This window comes from Crotalus tigris, unplaced genomic scaffold, assembly GCF_016545835.1.
Source record: "Crotalus tigris isolate CLP2741 ecotype Arizona unplaced genomic scaffold, ASM1654583v1 scf7180000018146.467361, whole genome shotgun sequence".
Classification (NCBI taxonomy): Eukaryota; Metazoa; Chordata; class Lepidosauria; order Squamata; family Viperidae; genus Crotalus; species Crotalus tigris.
In genome coordinates this window covers 5,043-25,638 of record NW_024096846.1, presented here as the reverse complement: position 1 = coordinate 25,638, position 20,596 = coordinate 5,043, and the positions used below count along the sequence as shown (strand labels likewise).

The window sequence follows — 20,596 nt, the reverse complement described above, 5'->3', positions numbered from 1 at the left end:
TAGCGGAAAGACAATGGATTGGAATGTAATTTAATTATTGACTGAAGTAATCCCAAAGATGCTTTTTTTCACGAGGCCACTGGACTTTCTTGTAATTTTCTTCGAAAACGTTTCGCTTCTCATCCAAGAAGCTTCTTCAGCTCTGACTGGATGGTGGGGGAATACTCCTTGCAGACAGCTGGTCATTTGCATTCTTTTAGAGAGACACTGAGGCCATTGGGAGGTTTCTTTGTGTCATCATCAGGGTCACCCGAGTAAGGCAAACGGTTGTGGAGCTTTCTTGGAACTGTTTTGCCACTTGGATGAGAAGCAAAAGGTCTTCAAAGAAAAACAAGAAAGTCCAGTTGCCTCATGAAAAAGCATCCCTGGGACAACTATAACCTGAACGACTGAGAATTTCCACAGACATTTAGCAAGGCCTGAAGTAAGCAAAAGCTAGCAAATCCTAGGAGGTTTGGCACATCTACCTCCTCTCAGCTTGCAGGTGGATGGAAAAAAATGCAACAGGCATTCCTACTCTGGAATTCTGGAAAATTGAGCATTTTGCTGGAAAGGGGAGCTACACTGCTTTGCCTATTTGTCAACTCTCCAATGAACCTGGCTGCAGCCATCTTGCTCGTTCTAGGTTGCCACAAGATTGGGAGGGGGTGCAGAGGATTTCTGCTAGTCTAAACATTTCACTGTCCCATGGGAACCAAGGTCATTTCTGTCAGTTATGGGGGGGGGGGCATGAGCATTTGGTTAGAAAGTCCGCCAAACTATTCTATTGGGGAATGTGGCTGATTGCATAGCACTGGGGTGGAAAGTTTAACTTTGTAATAGTGTTTCTCTTTGAAGGGGATTTCAGATTTGGTTTCGTTTTTGATCATGCTGATACTATGTAACCAATAAACATGTTCTTTGAGGAAACCTTTAGCCTTGGAGTTCTGATTTATTTGGTCTCATCTGTTGGAACCTTGACACCTATATTTACAAGATGTTGCATACAGGATAGCTGTGATGCATAGAAACATGCCTCTGACTCATCTCTTTCAGTTAGGAGCTTCAGATTTTTATGACTCTGAGTTTTCCACCCAAAGAGAGAGAGAGTAGGGTTGTAGAGAGAGAGAGAAAAATGGTGTAGGGTTTCTTGCCTGAGCAGGGGGTTGGACTAGATGACCTCCAAGGTCCCTTCCAACTTTACTACTACTACTACTACTACTACTACTACTACTACTACTACTACTACTACTATTATTATTATTATTATTATTATTATTACAGAGAGAGAGTCAAGCTAAATCCCAGGTTTCAGCAGAGCCTAGGGGTGGAGAAGGATTAGGGATTCATCTTTTTTCGTTCCAACTTTTGTAACCCTTGAGTGAGTTCATTCTGTCCAGCAGATTTGGCTTCCATGCAAAGGTATGTGATAAATTTACCAAATCTTCTTTTTATAAACCCCCAAACTACAAACTTAGAGCAAAACAGAAAAATACTCCTTTTAAGCTTGAAGAGAAGAAAAGAAATATTCCAACAATTTCCCTGATAACCTGCCAAGCAATGGATACAAGATATGTGCAAAAATGATTAGTTTATCTAGAGCAGAAAAGCCGGCTGAGAGAATTCTTAGAATTGAAGTCCACTGGTCTTAAAGTTGCAAGGTTTTGAAACATTGGTCTAGAGCAGGGGTAGGCAACCTTGGCTCTTTTATGACTCGTGGACTTCAACTCCCAGAATTCTTGAGCCAGCTATGCTGGCTCAGGAATTCTGGGAGTTGAAGTCCACGAGTCATAAAAGAGCCAAGGTTGCCTACCCCTGGTCTAGAGTGTTAAAACTTCTCCACAAGCAGGCTAGCTGACGAAAGGAGAAAAAAAGAAGAATGAGAGAAAGAACCTTACTGCAGTAGGATGGCTTTTCATCTGATCTGTCTTTGCAGTGAGCCACACGATCACAGGTTTCACGGAAGTCAATGCAGTCACCATTTCCACATTCAAACTCATTATGTATATTACAGGTGGAGTTGGAAGCTAAGGAAGGGAGAACCATACAAATTTGTGAAAACACATCCATCTCTCAACTCCTGTTTCACTGAAATATGCCCTTACATCCCATTCAGAAGATATGTTTAGACTGGACATCTGGAAAGAGCATAGGTTAAGTTGGCAAATGAAAATACTCTTTGTAAGAAAGTGCAGAAAAGATCGATAGCTAAACTTCTGGGCAATAAAAGACTGGCAAAATATCAGTGCAGAAACCCTGGACACTTCATCTAACTACACGCACCTCTATTTCCCTCTATGTATGTCACATTCATCATAAGAAATCAACAGTAGCCAAGAACTTTCTTTCCAGAAATCTGATGGCTCTTTTCTCTATGCATGTCATGTTAAACTGCTTCTTGGAATCAGAATTTTGACTGAATTATTAAGATCACATACCCATCTACTTGGCTCCAAAGAATAGTCACAGAACTGCCCTCTACTCATTCTGGGATTATTGCTGTATGGTGCGTGTGCTTTAGAACAAAAGAAGGCTTATGGAATTTCCCGTTTCCCCCCCAGATTCAAAGAGGCTTTGAAGTCCAAACCCTGGATGAGTAGATCCTTTCATGCTGTGCCTGCTCAATATGAGTGTATTTCAAAGGAACTATCATCCAAATTCACCTGCTTTTATTCCATTCATGTTTCATACTTACCTCTGCAGGTAAGGTCTTCCTGAAGTGTTCTGCCACCCCGGCAAGAGCATGTGACTTCTCCACTGGCTGAGAGGAGGCACAGATCCTGGCAACCACCATTGTTTACTCTGCACAGAGACAGCTCACCTAAGTGGAAGAAAACCAGAATAAGGAGAATGAAGCCCATAAAAAATGGGGTCAGAGATATAGATTGGAACTATCTAAAAGTGATGAAAGGTTGGTTGACTGGACATTTAATGGAGTTTTCGGGTATTTTTGTTTGAAAACAACATCAACCAATACCTATTTTCAAATGTGAGTCAAGCTTTTTTTTTCTGGGAAAGACTGAAAGCTAATCATAGTTCTTTCCAACCAGGCACTTGTCTCACCATGGGTCTTCTGAATGTGACAAACCAACAGGGATAAAGCCTTAAGCTTCAGTGAGGTTTGTGATTAAGCTGAGCATCAACTATCCAAGATATGCACCACTAATGAATGATATCTCCAAGTCAGAAAATTAAAATCCCACAGAGCCACAATCAAGAGTCAGAACTGATGTAGTTCACCTGCTATTGCAGAATATGAAAAACAGAACACCAGGTTGTTTCAGACTGTATTACCCTACAGCAGGGGTAGGCAACCCAAAACACTCAAAGAGCCACTTGGACCCGTTTCCCACCAAAAACAAAACACCGGGAGCCGCAAAATCCTTTTGATATCTAAAATGAAGATAACACTGCATATATCCTTTTTTACCTTTATTATAGGTGTGTTTGTGTGTGTATATGTGTGTGTGTGTGTATATGTATGTATACACACACACACACACACACACACATATACACATACATACACATACAGGTAAAAAAAGGATATATGCAGTGTTATCTTCATGTTAGATGTCAAAAGGGTCTCTCTCTCTCTCTCTCTCTCTTTCTTCCTCCCTCTCTATCTGCCCTTGGTCTGCCTGCCACTCCTCTTCCCCCACTCTCTTTCTTTCTCTCTCTCTCTCTCTCTCTCTCTTTCCTCTCTCTCTCTCTCTCTCTCCCTCTCTCTCTCTCTCTCTTTCTCTCTCTCCTATCTGCTGCTCACCTGGCAAGCTTCAAGCTGTTGTCCAACAAGCTCAGGGTAAGCAACCTCCTCTCTTTTATGACTCATGGACTTCAACTCCCAGAATTCCTGAGCCAGCCTAGCTGGGCTAGCTAGCTCTCTCCTGCCCTTCCTGCTTCCTGCAGAGACGCAGCAAAGGGAGGAGCTCCATCCAGAAAGCTTTTCAGCTCCTCGGAGAACACTATGAGTGCAATCTTTTACACACACACACACACACACACACACACAGAGAGAGAGAGAGAGAGAGAGAGAGAGAGAGAGAGAGAGAGAGAGAGAGAGAGAGAGAGAGAGAAGGAAGCAGGGAAGCGTAATTGCCTCTCTCTGTCTCTGTCTCTCTCTACAAAGGCAGAGGAGGCTGGGAGCCACTGGGGAAGGCTCAAAGAGCCGCATGCGGCTCCGGAGCCGCAGGTTGCCGACCTGTGCCCTACAGTATATTGATCTTACCATCAGGGCATGTTTCTTTTACACAATAGAAATCAACCTATATATTTTTTTTATCTGTATACAATGCAGCAAGTAGTATAGAACTATATTTAACATTTAACAATGTTGTGATTTCTCAGTGTTCAGACTGGAGTTTTCATGCTGAGAAACAATTGCCAGCTATTGATAGAAAGGAGTAAGGGAAACATTTGAAAGGAAAGTAGTAAAAGGGGGGGGGGATGTGGTTTGCTTGCTTTATGAGGGCTGATTTTAGAGACAAAATGTTGTGCAAGGTAGACATTTGGGTAAACAGTTCAAACTCTGTATTGTGCTGTGCAAGGCCAAAGATAAGCAATGTTTGGGAAACACTCAAATGAAAATAAGCCAAACACCAAGTGAAGTTTTTCTTCAAAAAACAGATTGTGCAAAATTATCACTGCTAATGTAGGGCGAATGGATAACAAAATAAGCTGCACAGGAACATTCAGGAAGGCCTAAGAATTCTCCCCTCAGGGCCAGCAAAGGGGGGGGGGGAGGAAGAGTTGCTTCCAAATTTATTACAGCAGTGCTGATTCAAGCAACTGTAAGAATGATGAGAGAAGTGTAAGATAATCTTATGGGGAATGCCCACCCCTTCCCTAGGGCAGACTGCCATCACACCCTCCTCCCCCAAGAATAAATGGTTCCTCTTACAGCTGTTGGTGTCATTGGCCACAGCAATGATGCCCATAGGTTGCTGGGGGATATCAATACGTAGGTGTTTCATGCCAGAGCCTACATATTTGTTGGCACGCTGCACAGCACGACGCACCCAATCTGTCCAGAAGATATTGTCACCATAGACAGCCAAGCCGAAGGGGTGCACTGGCTCCGCCTTCAAGATCACCTGTTGGATTGATAAGTTGATAGTTTAGAAATTTTTATACTAGTATTTTTCACAAGATAAAATTGAAAGTTATTTAACCACAATGTATATGATTGAAAGAATGCTTACCAGAAAGTTCATACACTCTATATGTATATTTTGTTATAATGTAAAGAAAGAAACTTTTTTTCTCTTTTTTTATAAGGTAATACTAATAGTATTGTTTAAACCAGGGAAGTTGTATCTTGTCCACTGTGTCTTTTTTGTTTTTAACTATATATTCAATAATTTTTTTTTAAAAAAAGATCACTTGTTGGATATTATTATCACAGTATTAGCAGGGAAGAAGCAGGATGTCAATGGCCAAACATTATCATCATACTAGTATTAAGCACGTTGCTTCTACGCATTAATGGACAATGGCTTCTTGGCAAGCATTTTCTCTTAAATCTTCCTTTTTTTCCTTACTCGACATTCCATAAATAATAAAGAAATTGCTGCTTTCCAGAAGTAATTGAAGATGCTGGTAAAGATGGTTTTTTTTTCCTGCTCTCTCTTTCTTTTTCCTCTTACAAAAGCAATTACTTTAATTTTCATCATTTTTCTCCCATTTTCAGGATTTGTGAACACACTCTACTTTGTGAACACATTTTCCCCTTCTTCTGCAGCCTTGTAGCCCCGTACACTTTCCCCTAAATCTGCTCTACCAAATCCTCAGATTTTATCAAACAGATTTTGGAAACATGTAGGAACGTTCAGATTATTCTAGTTTTCTTATTAATGATAGAAACTATTTTTATCCATTGAAGGAAATAACTGGCTACTACCTTTATGAATAAATATAAATTAGATGTATAAATTATACTTGCAGCCAAAATGAACCTGTATAGCCCAGAAACCAAAGACACTTTGAAGCTTTTTAAAAAAACAATTTTCAGCTGCTAGACAACAATGGAAAAACGTACGATCAACAACTCCAAGAGTTGCAGTTGGAGAATTGTCTCTTTCTGAGTGAAGTATAAAATATAGTCTGGGCAAAATAATGGCTAGCCTAATACTAAAGCTGTTTGACTCCCAATTTATGTACACCTGGAGCAGTTTGCATTTTAATGTGACTTTATTCAATTAAATTTAAACGTTAACCAAAAAAAGCAATGATATTCTGAATTGTGCACATTTCTAAATTTTGCTAGTCTATTTTAAATTAAAATAAAAAAATCTATTTAAATGCTTCAGAGTATATTAGGAAAGTCATGGAGAGATGGGCTGCAATTAATGTTAGAAAAATGAGAATCTGAGAAACATTTTCCCATCCCTCCTAGTTGATACATGGTGCAGTAATTATAACACTGGATAAACACGTGACATTGCAGACCTAAGACTCTACCTCCACTCAGCTCTGAGCTCTTGGCCCAGTGACTTCTCTCTCAGTCTTATCTCCACCATGCTGTTGCTATGACAATAAATTTGAGAAAGATTAAATACACAGACTTTGGCTCTTTTTCAGGACTTGATCGAGTGATCTAAAATATTAATTCATGGAAGTAGCTATGGAAAAGAGCACCAAACATATCCCGAGGATATTATAGCAGGGAGGCCTGTTTTACAGGCTTTCTGGGGGGGGGGGGGGAAAGCACAGTTGATAGAATTATGGGACATACATATCGTTTGGAGCCATCATATTCACATCGCTCTATCTTGTCCAGGGTGGCATCAGAAAAGTAGATTTTCTCTGTCTTGTGGTCAATGGCCAGACCGTTGGGTGTGCGGATATCCTTGTCAATGATGGTGATCATGTTGGCACCTGACAGCGTAGCTCGCATGATGCTGGGGTGTTGTTCATTCCAGTTGGTCCAGAACATCAGGCTGGAGGCGAGAAGAAAACAAATTACAGAGGAAGAGTGCTACATAAGTTGAAAGAGGGAAAGCAAAGGCACTGGGCGGAAGGAGGCGGTTTTTCCTAGATCTCCAGTTGCTGGTATATTGCCTGCATCCTTATTAGAGAAGGAGGATCTGACTATGACAATATATGATGCTTACAGCAAAACTAATCTAGGCTTGACTGCTGTAATCAACTTCATATACTCTGAGCAATATTTAGAATCTGAACCCAAACTGTGACAGATACACTCATGAAGGCTGTTTGTAACAGAGATTATACTTATTTTAATTTTAAACTGCAGAATCAGCCATTAACTTATATTCACCCAGTGAACGTATATTCACTAGGCCTGGTGGCATAGTGATTAAAATGCAGTATTGCAGGCTAACTCTGTCCACAGCTGGGACTGGGCTCAAGGTTAACTCAGCCTCTCATCCTTCTGAGGTCAGTAAAATAATGAGCCAAATTGTTGGGGGCAATATGCTGATGTGGTAAACCGCACAGAGAGTCCTGCAAAGCACTATGGAGCAGTATATAAGTGCTATTGCTATTACTTTTTAAACAATGACAATGGCCTTCAAAGTTTATGGCCTGAATTGCATACAGTGGGCTAATTCAGATGTATGATTTAGTGACAGACACAGGCCTCAAATTAATGTATCCCATTCCCATACTCCTTTTAGCACAACTATAAAGGTGAAATTGTAAATATTCCCTTTGAATTTTAGCTTAGTTTATTATATTCAAACCTAAACTATGATTAATCTTAAATTATATTGGCTGAGCAAGCCACTAAGTTATAATTTGAAGATGGCTTGTTTTCAGTAATGCATAATCAAAAGTAGCCACAATTCATCTAAGTGTATGATGCTAAGCAGAAATGAAATTATTTTCTATTTCATCTGGAGACCCGGGGAGAAAGGAATGCATATGCTGAAGGATTGCTTAGATTGTTCATTGCTAAATCCAAACGTATTTCATGCCTTAAGCTTATCAAAGCAAGACTAATTCTTGCTTTTCTGTGGAGCAGAAAAGATAACCTCTCTATTAGTGACAACTTTTATTTGGAACCATCTTCCCCAAAAATGAGCCTGACTTATCCTTTCATCGGGAGTTGAATCTTTTAGAAGAAGGAGGAGGAGGAGGAGGAGGAGGAGGAGGAGGAGGAGGAGGAGGAGGAGGAGGAGGAGGAGGAGGAGGAGGAGGAGGAGATGGTTGGTTAACAATGTTGTTAAGGTGCTTATTCTTATTTGAATGGATTCAGGTCATTTTAAGGCTGTCAACTGGGAAATGAACAAGGAAATAAATGAATGAATGTATGAATGAGCTGATTCTGAAGTTTTGTTTTTCCGTCACCCAAGGGATACTGGAACTTACTTCTGACACTCATCTAGCACAAAGGCTCGGGGATGGTCATCTCCGGACATAGTGATCACAGTCTCTCTTTCAAAAGCTCCGATACGCGTCTGGTTCACAGTATGTCGTGTAATGGTGGAAGTAGTGTAGCTTGTCCAGTATAAGGTGTCCCAGCCTCGGTGATAAGCCAATCCCTCAACAGAACCAACATCTGTTAAAGGGAAAATGGGATACATTTGTTGCTTGATATGCCTGGTTCCCAATTCTCACTTCTTTATTCTCGTTCTGAGCTACTCCTTGTTATTCTCAGCCTCTTTCTTATTTTGTCCTGATATTGCCTCACAGCCAGTGTCTACAATCAAATAAGTCAACTGACCGAACAAAACAGAAGAAAAAAAGATTTAAAAAGCACTGTCTGTATTGCCTGCCACCGTGAAAGCTGCCCCATCTGATTTTAACAAATTGAGAAAAGAGACCTTTTCCATGGGCCTGTTGCTTGGTTCAAAAAACCTGATTTAGTTTTGTCCCCATCTTGAGAAGCTTCTAACTATGCCTTTCTAATTATATGCCCCTGACTCCTCAGAGAGGATTCTGATTATTTGTTGCTGCTTCTTTCTGCCTTGCATCTAAAATAAATGTGGGGTTGAAATACCATCATAGACTTACACCTGATTTCTCCCATTCTTCAAAAGTAATAGAGAAGATAAAGAAAGCTATCTTCATAAGCAATTTTCAATGAGTTTCAAAATGTGGAGCACAAAATCCTCCCAAATTTATAGCAGGATAGATTCCAGAGATTTTGGATGAAAGAGAGAAGTATGTCAAAAAAGCAGCTACAACACCCCGATAACAATTTAGAGATCTCACTACACAGATTAATAAATAAATATGTAATCTGTTCTATGCATCTTATATATTTATTTTACAAGAAAATACACAGCATTCCTGACAGATATATCAACATACTGAATATATGATATTGGTCTGGGGCTTAGTCAACCCTCAAAACAAATTCTGGCACTTTAATATGGCTTTTCTTCTGACAAATTACTTACTAAATCAACTGCCACAAACAGAACTTGCTAGCTTGCCTTTTATTGATTTACCAAATATTTTTAGCACAAATAAATTACTAATCTCATTTGAACTTTTTTTTTTTTTAAAAAAATGCAATTTAAAAATTGCCATAAATTTTTTTGTATCTCTTTGGTGTTTCTCTGGTAATTGAAAAATGCCTCAAGGAAAGGATTGTATAATTGTTGGCCTTTTCCCTGTATTATTGTAGTCAAAGGCATCATGGGGATGACACCTTCAGCATGCAGTATATGTACCTTTCTCCATATTTCACAGATGCCCTAAGTTGCGCCAACGCACCCTTTTACCAAAGTATACCCACCATAGCCCTGGTCCAGTTAACAGGCTGGTCATTGCAAAAGCACTTTGGTGCCACTTGGAGAAAATTATTGTATTTTCATGGGCAGACATCCGCATGAAAAAAAATTATGGGGCAGGAGAGGCGGAAGGCCTGCTTCTCAATTCAAGACCAAATAATACTGCAGTAATGGTCCTTCCTAATAATTGACTGACCCCCAAATCTAATTCAAGTCCCAAAAATCTTACTACCATTTCTTATAGGTAGAACCGTTCCTGTGACCCCTGTGGTCACATCACCGTTCTGTGAGCTGCACTGGCTGCTGGTTTGCTCCCAGTTACAATTCAAGGTGTTGGTTATAACCTTTAAATCTCTGCACGGCATGGGTGGAGGTTAGTTGAGGAGCCATCTCACCATGGCTCTTACCCTTTTGAAACACTTTGGCCCTTGAGGTAAGATAGGCTCCCACCCTCCTGACCTTCTGCAAGAGCCTGAAGACCTGGCTCTGCCAATTGGCTTGGGCCCCCAATGGGAGAGCACCATGCTGGAGGTGGTTGACGGATTAACAGGCAATCCCACCTCCCCCACCCCACCTTTGCATCCTGCTCCCTCCCTCCCCATCTTTTAACTATAACTTTATCTTTGCAATTCCATTTTTATCATTTTTGAAGTATTTATCCCTTATCCTTTTTAATGCCTTTGAATGCTATAAGCCTCGCTTTGAAACAAGACGGGCAGCAAATAAATCTAAGAAATAAACAAACATCAGATGGGGAACCTGTGGCCATCTAGCTGTTGCTGAAAGTGAGGTCTGGTCAGGATGGCAAAAGGTGAGAGAGGTGCTGCAGTTCCCCCATATCAAGAGATCAACTCATCTCCCATGTTTCTTTTCCCCGGACTGACTGATTAATGGAGCAGAAACAACACTTGCCCAAGTCCCTTGGCAGTTTTCCATCTAGGAATGCCTATATCTGGGCATCACAACCCTCCTCCCTCAAGTTAATACACAGAAGGAAACTAATTGGCTCATCTCCGAATGAAATGAAGCACCCTCCTGGTAAGCCCCAAGCCACTGTTTGAAAAGCAAATAAGACACGCTGGGTACGAGCTTGATTTCCTTCCTTGCCAGCAGCCAGCAATGTCTATGAGCAGAGGAGGGTTTTAAATCTCATTAAAACCATTGCCATAATTTAGACATAAAATCCAATATGCAAGAAAAGAAGGGGGATTTGTTTTGCTGGAAGCAGGACAAACTCAGGAGAGAAAAATGCAAAATTAACAGAATAAATAATAAATAGAGAAATATGAGACCATGTCTTTCTCAAGACATCCCCAAAATTTTGTTACATGCACGAGCTGCTAGAAGCAACGTTCTGTTCTGTGGCTCTAATTTTTTATACCTCAAGGAAACCTCTCAGACTTAATCTTTGGGCAGTGCTCATATTTAGCAATCCACTTGCTTGGTAGGCAGCTGGATCACTCTGTGCTTGTATCCAGTGAGATGAAGAAACACCCAAAGAATTACCCAAAGATAATTCTTGAAAGCACCTAACCACCACTTATGCCACACCCAGGAGGAGGTTCCCAAACCTTTCACCATCACATCTTTTTAGTTTTTAGAAAATCTTACACCTCATATTCCCTTACTCCCTTTTAACAAAAAAAAAAAATCAACTCATAATTCAAATTAAAAACAAACTTGACCTACATTTTTATTTTTAAGGAAACTAAGCACAAATGGCTTTGCTCTTAACAATGATTTAATGAAAATATCATTTCAGTTCCATTACTAAGCTCCATTCTTTTTCTTAATAAGGTTAAAAAGCTTTCTCTGCGGTATGAGGAAGAAAAAGGAAGAACAATGCATGCCTGGTGTTCAATTAAATTGGAAAATACTTCACCTAGAATTCCCCAAGCTTGAACTTCTGAAATTATCTTTTTCCACTTGAACTATTATTCTTGCAATATTTCTGGCTGTAGTGGGAATTGACATTACTGATTGGCCCGAGTACCAACTTATTAATTTATATTGCCAGAAATGTTTTCTGGGAAACAGCAGATGTATTAATGCGCAAGACATTAATACATGTATGGCAAAATGACCTGCAAAGTCTTGTAATTAACAAAAATGTACAAATGTCAAAGCTGTCAAATCACACATTTATCTGGAAGGATTTTAGCACCATGTTGCTTGTCTGTATATGAAGCAGTAAGCTGTGATTACTTTTTTCTTTCTTTCACCTGTTTAACAAATTCAGCCTGAGCTTAATGCTCAGGATACACTTTTTAACAGATTTGCTGAATGTTCTCTAAAGCCAGCTCTCACATCTAGTCTAACACTATACTCATAAACATATATAACTTAAAAGTGGCTTGTAAGTGGCTTGGCCTTCCTTCCCTTATTTCCCCTGACCATCTGAAAGGATAATCTGACTTGTTAGCCACACAGCAACTCAAAAAGAAATAGAGGCCTTTGGAACTTCCCAAATAAACCAAGAAGAATGGGATTCAAGATTGAGAATCTCCACAGACAAGAAAGGGAGTCACTTATCCCAGTCTCTGACATGTTCCCTTCAACATCCATTGGCTTGAATCCTTTCCAAACCACCGGTCTAGCAGTGGTAAGGGAAAGTTCTGATTACCTTGATTCCTAATTCAAATTATAGAATTTGAACTCAGAAAGATATTTATTGCTTAATTTACTCTGCTTCTCAACTGTCCCTTCTATATTCTTGTTCTGAGATACTCAACTCATTTTTTTCTAAGCTCTTTCTTATCTTTTCTGATATTGCGTTCAGGCTAGTAATCACAATTAGTCAAATCAGGTTTTGAGCGCTTTCTCCCCCCCCCCCCAGTACAATTGATCTAGGTTTGCCTAGTGCAGGGGTAGGCAACCTTGGCTCTTTTATGACTTGTGGACTTCAACTCCCAGAATTGAAGTCCATGAGTCATAAAAGAGCCAAGATTGCCTACCCCTGGCCTAGTGAGATCTTTTGCTTTAATAGGGATTCAACCCTGAAGAATAGTTCGACCAAGGCTTATTATCTACTTGGTAACCATCCTGAGGGCAAACTCCTGAAGATTCTGGAATAATAGGAATAATCCTATTACTCCAATGATAGTTTTCTAACAAGTGTAGTATGCATGCCCACAGCCGTTTTGCAGAAGATACAATTAAACAAGCAGAAGGACCAACTGAGCTTCCTTCACTTCTTTTGAGGAAATTCAATTTTTGGCATTCAACACAAATGCCAAACTGGCAAAGGATCAGCATATATTCCCGGCCACAAAAAGACACAAGCAATATGGATATAGGTATACTAATACCAGAGTACGGTGTGGCTGATTCTCATTCATGATCTATGTTCTGTGAAAGTCACTGTAATCTAGGGCTATGTTTACGAGATTCTTACAGCATGCCATTAGTAATCATTTTTCCCCAGGCAAAAGACTCTTCAGTTTGGAATATATACTCTATATAAGGGAATCAAGTGCCTAGGGTTCTCATATTTTCAAGAGAGCTTCCACTCAGATTCCATTCCTTTCCCATGTTAAACACAAGGCCCGGGGGCCGATTGCGGCCCGCAAAGTGGTTTCATGTGGCCCGCAAAGCCATCCTAGAAACAGTGAGGGAACGGCCCCCTCTGCCTTGGCCCTGGTCCAGGCCAGCCGGGAGCCAATGTACAATTTTGTGGTGGCCATCTATGCTGAAACGCACTCAGTGTTAGCTCCATAAGCCCCCCCCCCTCTCATGGCCTGAGAGGAACAGTGAGGCTCCTCCAGTGGACCATGCCTTGGCACTTGCCCTGGTCCCACTCCCTTCTGCCAGAGACCCTCAGATCTATCCTACTCTTGCCCAGGCCCCCACAGGCACCCTTGACGCGAATGATGTAGAGCTGGCCATGCCCACCCAGTAGGCCACACCCACCCTGGCCACACCTACCCGGCCCTCTGAGAGCAACCACAATGCTGATGTGGCCCTCAATGAAATTGAGTTTGACACCCCTGATATACAGAGTCTGCTCATCTTTTTACTTTTGGGTGTTGAACCTTCTAGTCATCTTTCCATGGGCCTCATCCAGAATTCCCTGGAGATCAGGCAGTTCATTCCACAATCATTTGGTCTGGAATCATGTTTGAGGAATAAAAGCCGTGTGGAAGAACCCCCTCAGACTGGGAAAGCCTTGTCCCAGGATAATGTCAAAAAGCAATTCAGAGGTCATCTTACCCAGACAAAAAGGCTCGTTCCCCTCTCCCCGACCCCGCCTTCCACTGGAATCTTAGTCATGGTCATAAAACCTGGATTTACCTTAGTACACAGCCCTAAAGTAAATATCTGTTGAGAGATGCACCTTGGGAAAATAAGAGTACATTAGATTAAACTACAGATGCATCTGTATCAAGAAGGGCTTTCAGTGCTTGGCCGTTGACTACTGCAGCTATCAGTTGTAATGTAATTGTAGAAGCATGGTATCAACCACCTAATATTCAGGTAAGGGACACTGTCAGTCTGCTGTCCTCCTATATGACAGTAACAATTTACTTCATACATTTTTTTTTACAAAACTTCAATTTTACATAAAGGTTTTCCATTTAGGCCTCATATGGACCTTTTAGCTCAGGAAGAACGTGAACTATATTGTACCCTTGTCTATACTGTACCCTTGTCTAGCATTTAAATAGGATTCTGCTTTCTCCCATAGACGATGAAGCAAATGTTATGTGCTGAAGTAATTGAAATTAATAGGGCCATAGATACAAAACTATAAGTGTTCACTTAAAAACTTGTAACATACGTATTAATAGCTTTAGGAGGAACTAATTAATATTAAACAGGGAAAATGGGAATTAGGAGCAAGTTTTCACGTTCATAATTATGTTAACATTTTTATAATAATTTCATTATAAAAATTACATCTTACAATTCAGATCTTTGCTATGGTTGTAAATGCTGCTGAAGAGCTTACTCTTCCACCTCTATCTTATCTGTTGAAAAGTTATGGGAAACTAAAAAATTTGCACATATTGTATGACTTTGATCCTAATACTGATTTCAGAATGTTTGTTATAGATCACAATTACATTATCGCCATCATCATTTTTTCAAATCATATATAATTAAATAAAGATGCATACTAGAAACTAATTCTTGGTTGTTGCGTTTTCTCTGCATATTATATTCTAATTTGCCTCTTTGATTACATATGAAAGAGAGTTACTTCATAATATCTCCCTTACTTCTACAGCAATTGACTTCATGGTATTTGGAAAGGCAAAGAGAAGAACAGAACAAAAAAGGCATGTTTGATGAACATGAATGGAAATCTCTTCTGTTCAAATGCAGGAAGTTGGGAACCAGGGTATTGTCTGAACGTTGAAAAGCTTTTCCTTGCAAAAGAGCAATAAGTTATCTTATTGTCATTTCAGTGTCTACTCTAAAGATGAAACCAGACGTCACAAATGAAAGAAGCAGGATAGGACAGGTATTCTTCCTGTCTCTTTCTCTGCTCCAGCCAATGGTTTGAGAACAAAGGAGAACGTAATATTGCATGATAACATCGTATCATACATTGTATTTATAAGAAATGTCATCTGGAGGAGATGTGGAATGCAGATACCGTAATTCTACGTCTCTTGCAGTGCCTAAATATTCCTGGAGACAAGTAAGTATCGCTATACCGTTTAATTCTTTTCCCCGATGGAAAATTATTTGGCAACTCTTAGTCAAGAGCAGTCTGATTTTTAGCAGCTGTCAAAAAGCCCCCAAAGTATAGGCATGCTTTCTTCTCTCCAAGCAGACAAAACATCAAAAGAAATAGGAGGCTTCACCGCTCACCTCCTCCTCCAGGTAATATTTGTTCTCTGGGGAGAAAAGCAACAAGCCCCAAACACTTTGGAAGAAGGTCACATTTTATTCACACATTCCATTGTTTTTGAAATTGTTGCAATGGTTTCTATGGTGACAGACACTGCGCATTTTTAGTAGAGAATGCATAAGGAATTTTTGCATATTGGGAAAGAAATCAGAATGTAATCCACATAATGAGTTAAGGAATGTGTATACCTTCTCTCCAACTTTTAGGTCAAAGTATCTAAATCTGCGTATTATCCACTAATTTAATTCAGATGAGAATAAGATCAGAACTGTTGTCAGAAGGGCAGAATTAAAGAAAGTTTTAATTCAATAGAGTAGCCTGCAGCCCATTGTTAGTGATAAACACAAGAGGAAGAAGAGGAAGTTATTTTGAGACAAATTACAGATGTCTACTTCATCTCAATATATGGATTATTTTTGCGCATTTTGAACAAATCATTAAAACCGATCTGCTAGGATGATGATACAAATGCAGCCAAAACAAGCTGTGGCCAGGTTTTTGCCTCATGAAATGTCCCTGACGGTGGAGTGATGTAATCCATTTCCAGTTGTGCCCTATGGTCTTCATGAACAACACACTACATTCCAGAAGTATTGATAAACCATTCTAGATAGGCTGTGCTTTAGCACAGAACAAAACTGGGAATATATTTGTTTAGGCCGTAACAAAACCTGCCATAATCCTGGGGTGATTTTATAAGACAGCTAAGGCAAGGCTGATGAGAGTTGCCATTTCCCTTTCTCCTAAACAGCTGCCAGGAGCATATTTCACTGGCCCACTAACCTGTTCTTTTTAGCCCTTTCTTTCCTTCCCCTAAACTACACCATTGCTGGTATCCCAAAGATGCATATCCCACTGGCTGAACTCCCAAATTTTCCCTGACCTGCTGTTTTCCTGGCTTTTCCTGTTCCTCCTTTACCCCCAAAACCTGAATCTCATTATGGTCTTTATCCAAAGCAAAACAGCTATGTTTCATGGTGAATCTACACCAAGCATACATATTTGGTTTGGACATTAATTATCTGAGATCAGTTGTTCCATATATGGACCCACTTCATTCATCCTACGCTCTTCCTATGGCTGAACTGCAGCAGCTTCCTTCCCCCTTCCCCTCCTTCCGTTAGTGAATTGATCTGCAGGCGCAACAATCTCGGTGAAGTTTAAACAGTCAAAAATGGACATAAGCTGGACAAAAATTCCATCAGTCAGTAGGAAAGTTGCACAATTATATCCTCAGATACACCTATTTCAGGAAACATTCCAACTACTGAAAGAAAATCCAGTGAACTAGCCTTTATAAATTCTCCTGAATGCAGAGACTTACAATAGTCATTTAATACCTTGGACTTTTGGCTTTTAACAAAGATGGGCTGTTTCAATATCGCAGCACTAGAAATATGACGCTCCCTTATCCTGTAGATCCCTCAACCCACAGAAAAATAATCTTCCCCTGTAATTGCTGTTCTGGCACATTTAGTTCTAGAGTTTGCCTCAAATCAGATTGCTGCTTTTGTGGAAGCAGCCAGAAAATAAAGGGTGGGAGGGAACACCCAAAGTAACTTACTTTCAACTAGAGTTCTTCGCCCAGTTCCATCATCATTGATTTGCTGGATATTGCCAAAATGAATGTCACTGTAGAATATGCGGTTGCTGCCCTTGCTGCCGTGGCGGTAATCAAAGGCCAAGGCGATGACGTTTTTCATGTGCTCACTGTCTTCAAATGGCTTAATGGGTGCGTTGAGATTGTTCTCATCGGATAAGTGGATACTTTTGAGAATGGTCCGTTCTGAATAGAGCAGGTACCCATCGTAGTCACGGCAGCTTACGCCGTCCTCAGCGAGCATTCCATGGGCACAGGCACATGTCCGCTGACCTGCTCCTCGATACAGACACAATTGCTGACAGTCACCATTATTCTGCGCGCACACATTGGTACCTGTAGAAAAGGAACATAAGAAAAATTAGCTAGGATCAGGGTTAGTGTACAGCCCGTTTCTATGTCTCTGGAGGCTTTTTAACTCGGGTAACTGACTCCACCCTCATTGCTCATAGTACCACTCAATCCCTCATAGTACCACTCATAGGCTTTTTCACCTACCCTTTTGCCTGTCTCTGTTGAACACCTTGATGTCCTTCAGCTGTACTCCTATTCCTGTGCGTAGAGACACAATTTCTGTTGCGTTGTCCTTGCTGCCCCTTTTAATGGAACCATTTGCGTGAGTCCTAGAAGGGGGCAAAGTTAAAGATGCAATTATGAGATATTCTACTATGCCAGCATAGCTCTTATACAGCAAAATACAATGAGGAAACTATTGTTTATAACACTCTGACACAAAATCTTCAGTTCATATACATGATTCAACAGGCATGCATACTGATATATATTAATTTTCTTACACACAGATATTATGGATAATCCATCCATACTTCACCTCAATTAGCAGATCTAATTGACACAAACACATGCATATCCATAAAACTCAGCATATTTTCCCTTCAAAAGACTGAATAGGTTTGCATGGAAGAGGGTTGAGAAAGATGTAACAATCTAAATCCGTAATGAAGTTAGCTCTGTCTGAACACGAATGAAATGTAGTTGCTTGCAAAACACTTCCAGACATGACAAACAACACTGAGATACAAACCTGTCACTCCAGTAGACATAATCCTCAAAGACAGATACCGAGAACATATCCATGTTGTTACTGGATAGGACAACCTCCCTCTTATCGCCAGTCTCTAGGTCTATGCGTTCAATCTTATCTGTCCGAGCATCACACCAGTAAAGTTTCCCATCCTAAAAAGAGATCCAGATGACAATCCATCTTGTAAATTATAAAACACAACTGAGGATACCAGAGTGAATGTAAAATGCAGGCAATCAGTTCCCAACCATGTATAATTTCCCCTATTCTCAGCTCGAATCATACCCCAGCAAGTAAATAAATGGGCATATAAACTGCTGTTACTCCAGTGGAAGAGGGATTGTTTAAAGCCATGAAAGGTCAGAAGTTGAGACAGAACTGAGAAGGACTCCCAGCTGAGCAAGTGACATTGCTGGGTTCCTTTTCTTAACACAAACAAATGCGTTGCACAAAACTGGATTTTGCTGGATTGCATAATTCAGGCTTATCACGCGTACGAATTTTAACTTACCATGACGCTGAATTATGTTTCTGCGTTAAAGCACATAATCCTATTTATTTGCTGTTATTCTAAGGGTGCAACGGGGCAAGGCATTCCTAAGATGCTAAATGTGCCACTCAACATTCATTTTTCAACTATGATTTTTGGTTGGACAGACAGGAATCATTGTGTCTAATGCCCACAGCCTCAGGATCTTACTTCATAATCGACAGAAATCCCATTGGGCCAGCTGATGCTGCTGTTGATGAGGACCACACGCTCTGTTCCATCCAGCCGAGAACGTTCAATACGAGGGTACTGGCCCCACTCTGTCCAAAAAAGGTATCTGAAAAAGCGGACACAAGACAGTGCCAGGACAGTTAACAAATCACATGTTCAGCCAAAGTTGCCACTGGATTGTAATTTTTAATGATAGGAAAAAAAATAAAGGAATAAAACAAAAAGTTAACCCATGCAAAATCTAGGAATAGCCTTTTCCAATTGGATGGCCTTTAAAGGATTGGGATTACTATTCCCGGAACTGGGAGTCTTGCCTTTCCCCATTTCCAATCCATCATTGTTCCAATGCCTCAAATACTCCCAACCTGTTCCCATTATGACCAGTCTAAGAAATTGCACTCAATGAAAAGGAATCTTACCCTTTCTCTGGGTGTACTGTAATGGCACGTGGCTTATCCAATCCCTGTGAAATCACTACATAGCGGAATGAACCGTTGAGCCTGGCGACTTCAATGACATCAAAGCCCTGGTCTGTCCAATAAATGTTTCCTGGAGGGAAAGAGATACAAGGTTAGGACTTAATTGATTGCTCCTTCCTTGTTTCCTGTGAGAAGGAGGGTTTCCTTCCCACACTCAGTTGCTGTTGCTTGCTCATCTACGCAGCGCAGCCACACCTGCAATCCAGTCCACAGCAATCCCTTCCACTCGGCCAATGCCATTGGTCACGACATCCTCTCTCCAGGTCTGGTCCCGTTTGGCTCGACTGATTGTGCTCATACCCATGTCCACCCAATAGATAGTGTCATTATCTGAAGGAGAGAAAAATACACATGGGAGGTTGAAAGAGGGGGTTTGGAGTGATGCTATGTACCTGATAATCACCCAAATCAGTTCCTGGGTTCCCCAAACCCACTTCTTTTCAGCAGCTGACAGTAATTCAAATTAGTAAAAGCAGAATAGCAGGTTTAGTGGACCTTTAACACATTTAGCCACAAAGACCATAAACAAATCATCTTGCACTTTACTTGATAAATAATTTTTACTTTGTTATAGAGTTCTTCATAAGTATAGTTGTTTCAAGGCTAAGATTTTGTCTGCATCAAAAAACATATCTCTCGAAATAATTCTTTTTTTTTTTTGGCATACATTTACCACTTTATTAAAATGCACTGATCCCTTTCATTCACTATGTGTTCTGCCCTTAATTCAGGTGAATGAAGCACAGAGTTTGGGCACATCTGTTTTTGACATTACTTTGTAAGAGCAAACTGAGTCTGGATAGTGATTCAGAATAGATTCTGTAAGGACCCACCCCACTTTGCATCTTAAGAAGACAGAACTCTTGGAATAGCTCTTCCAACAGGAATCCTTTATTAAGAGAAAATGGTTGCAGGCATGCTAGACAGGACTTGGGGTTCAAGCTCTTCCATTCAAGGTTTTAAGGGGTTCCCCAGTAGTCCCACCCAATCAACCCCCCTTCCAGTGATAGTTTCAAGTATCACAATTCCATCCCCTTTCTTCTTCCGTCTGGATGGAGACTTCAGATAACTACATGAAAGGCAATTACTCTTCTTTGATATGTTAACGCTTAGAGGCCACAATAAACACACATTCAGTCCTTTGAAGTGTGCTGAAGGAAGTGAGGGCCATAAAGCCCCTTTGCTCTCCCCCTTTTCTCCCTCTTATGGCAGAA

The 20,596-nt window shown here is 40.5% G+C and overlaps 1 protein-coding gene across 1 annotated transcript in view; it reads right to left on the bottom strand.

Moving 5' to 3' along the window:
• LOC120310206 (low-density lipoprotein receptor-related protein 1) overlaps positions 1-19,720 on the bottom strand; it is a 76,978-nt gene extending 57,258 nt beyond the window's left edge. The window contains exons 1-11 of the mRNA XM_039348359.1: positions 19,578-19,720; positions 19,323-19,452; positions 18,883-19,009; positions 18,183-18,334; positions 17,636-17,760; positions 17,102-17,473; positions 8,311-8,500; positions 6,713-6,917; positions 4,880-5,072; positions 2,675-2,800; positions 1,878-2,006 (exon numbers count right to left, since the gene is read on the bottom strand). Of these exons, the coding sequence (XP_039204293.1) occupies positions 1,878-2,006; positions 2,675-2,800; positions 4,880-5,072; positions 6,713-6,917; positions 8,311-8,500; positions 17,102-17,473; positions 17,636-17,760; positions 18,183-18,334; positions 18,883-19,009; positions 19,323-19,452; positions 19,578-19,686 (1,858 nt within the window). The 5' untranslated portion in view covers positions 19,687-19,720. The remainder of the gene's footprint in view (positions 1-1,877; positions 2,007-2,674; positions 2,801-4,879; positions 5,073-6,712; positions 6,918-8,310; positions 8,501-17,101; positions 17,474-17,635; positions 17,761-18,182; positions 18,335-18,882; positions 19,010-19,322; positions 19,453-19,577) is intronic.
• Between the last annotated feature and the right edge of the window lie 876 nt (positions 19,721-20,596).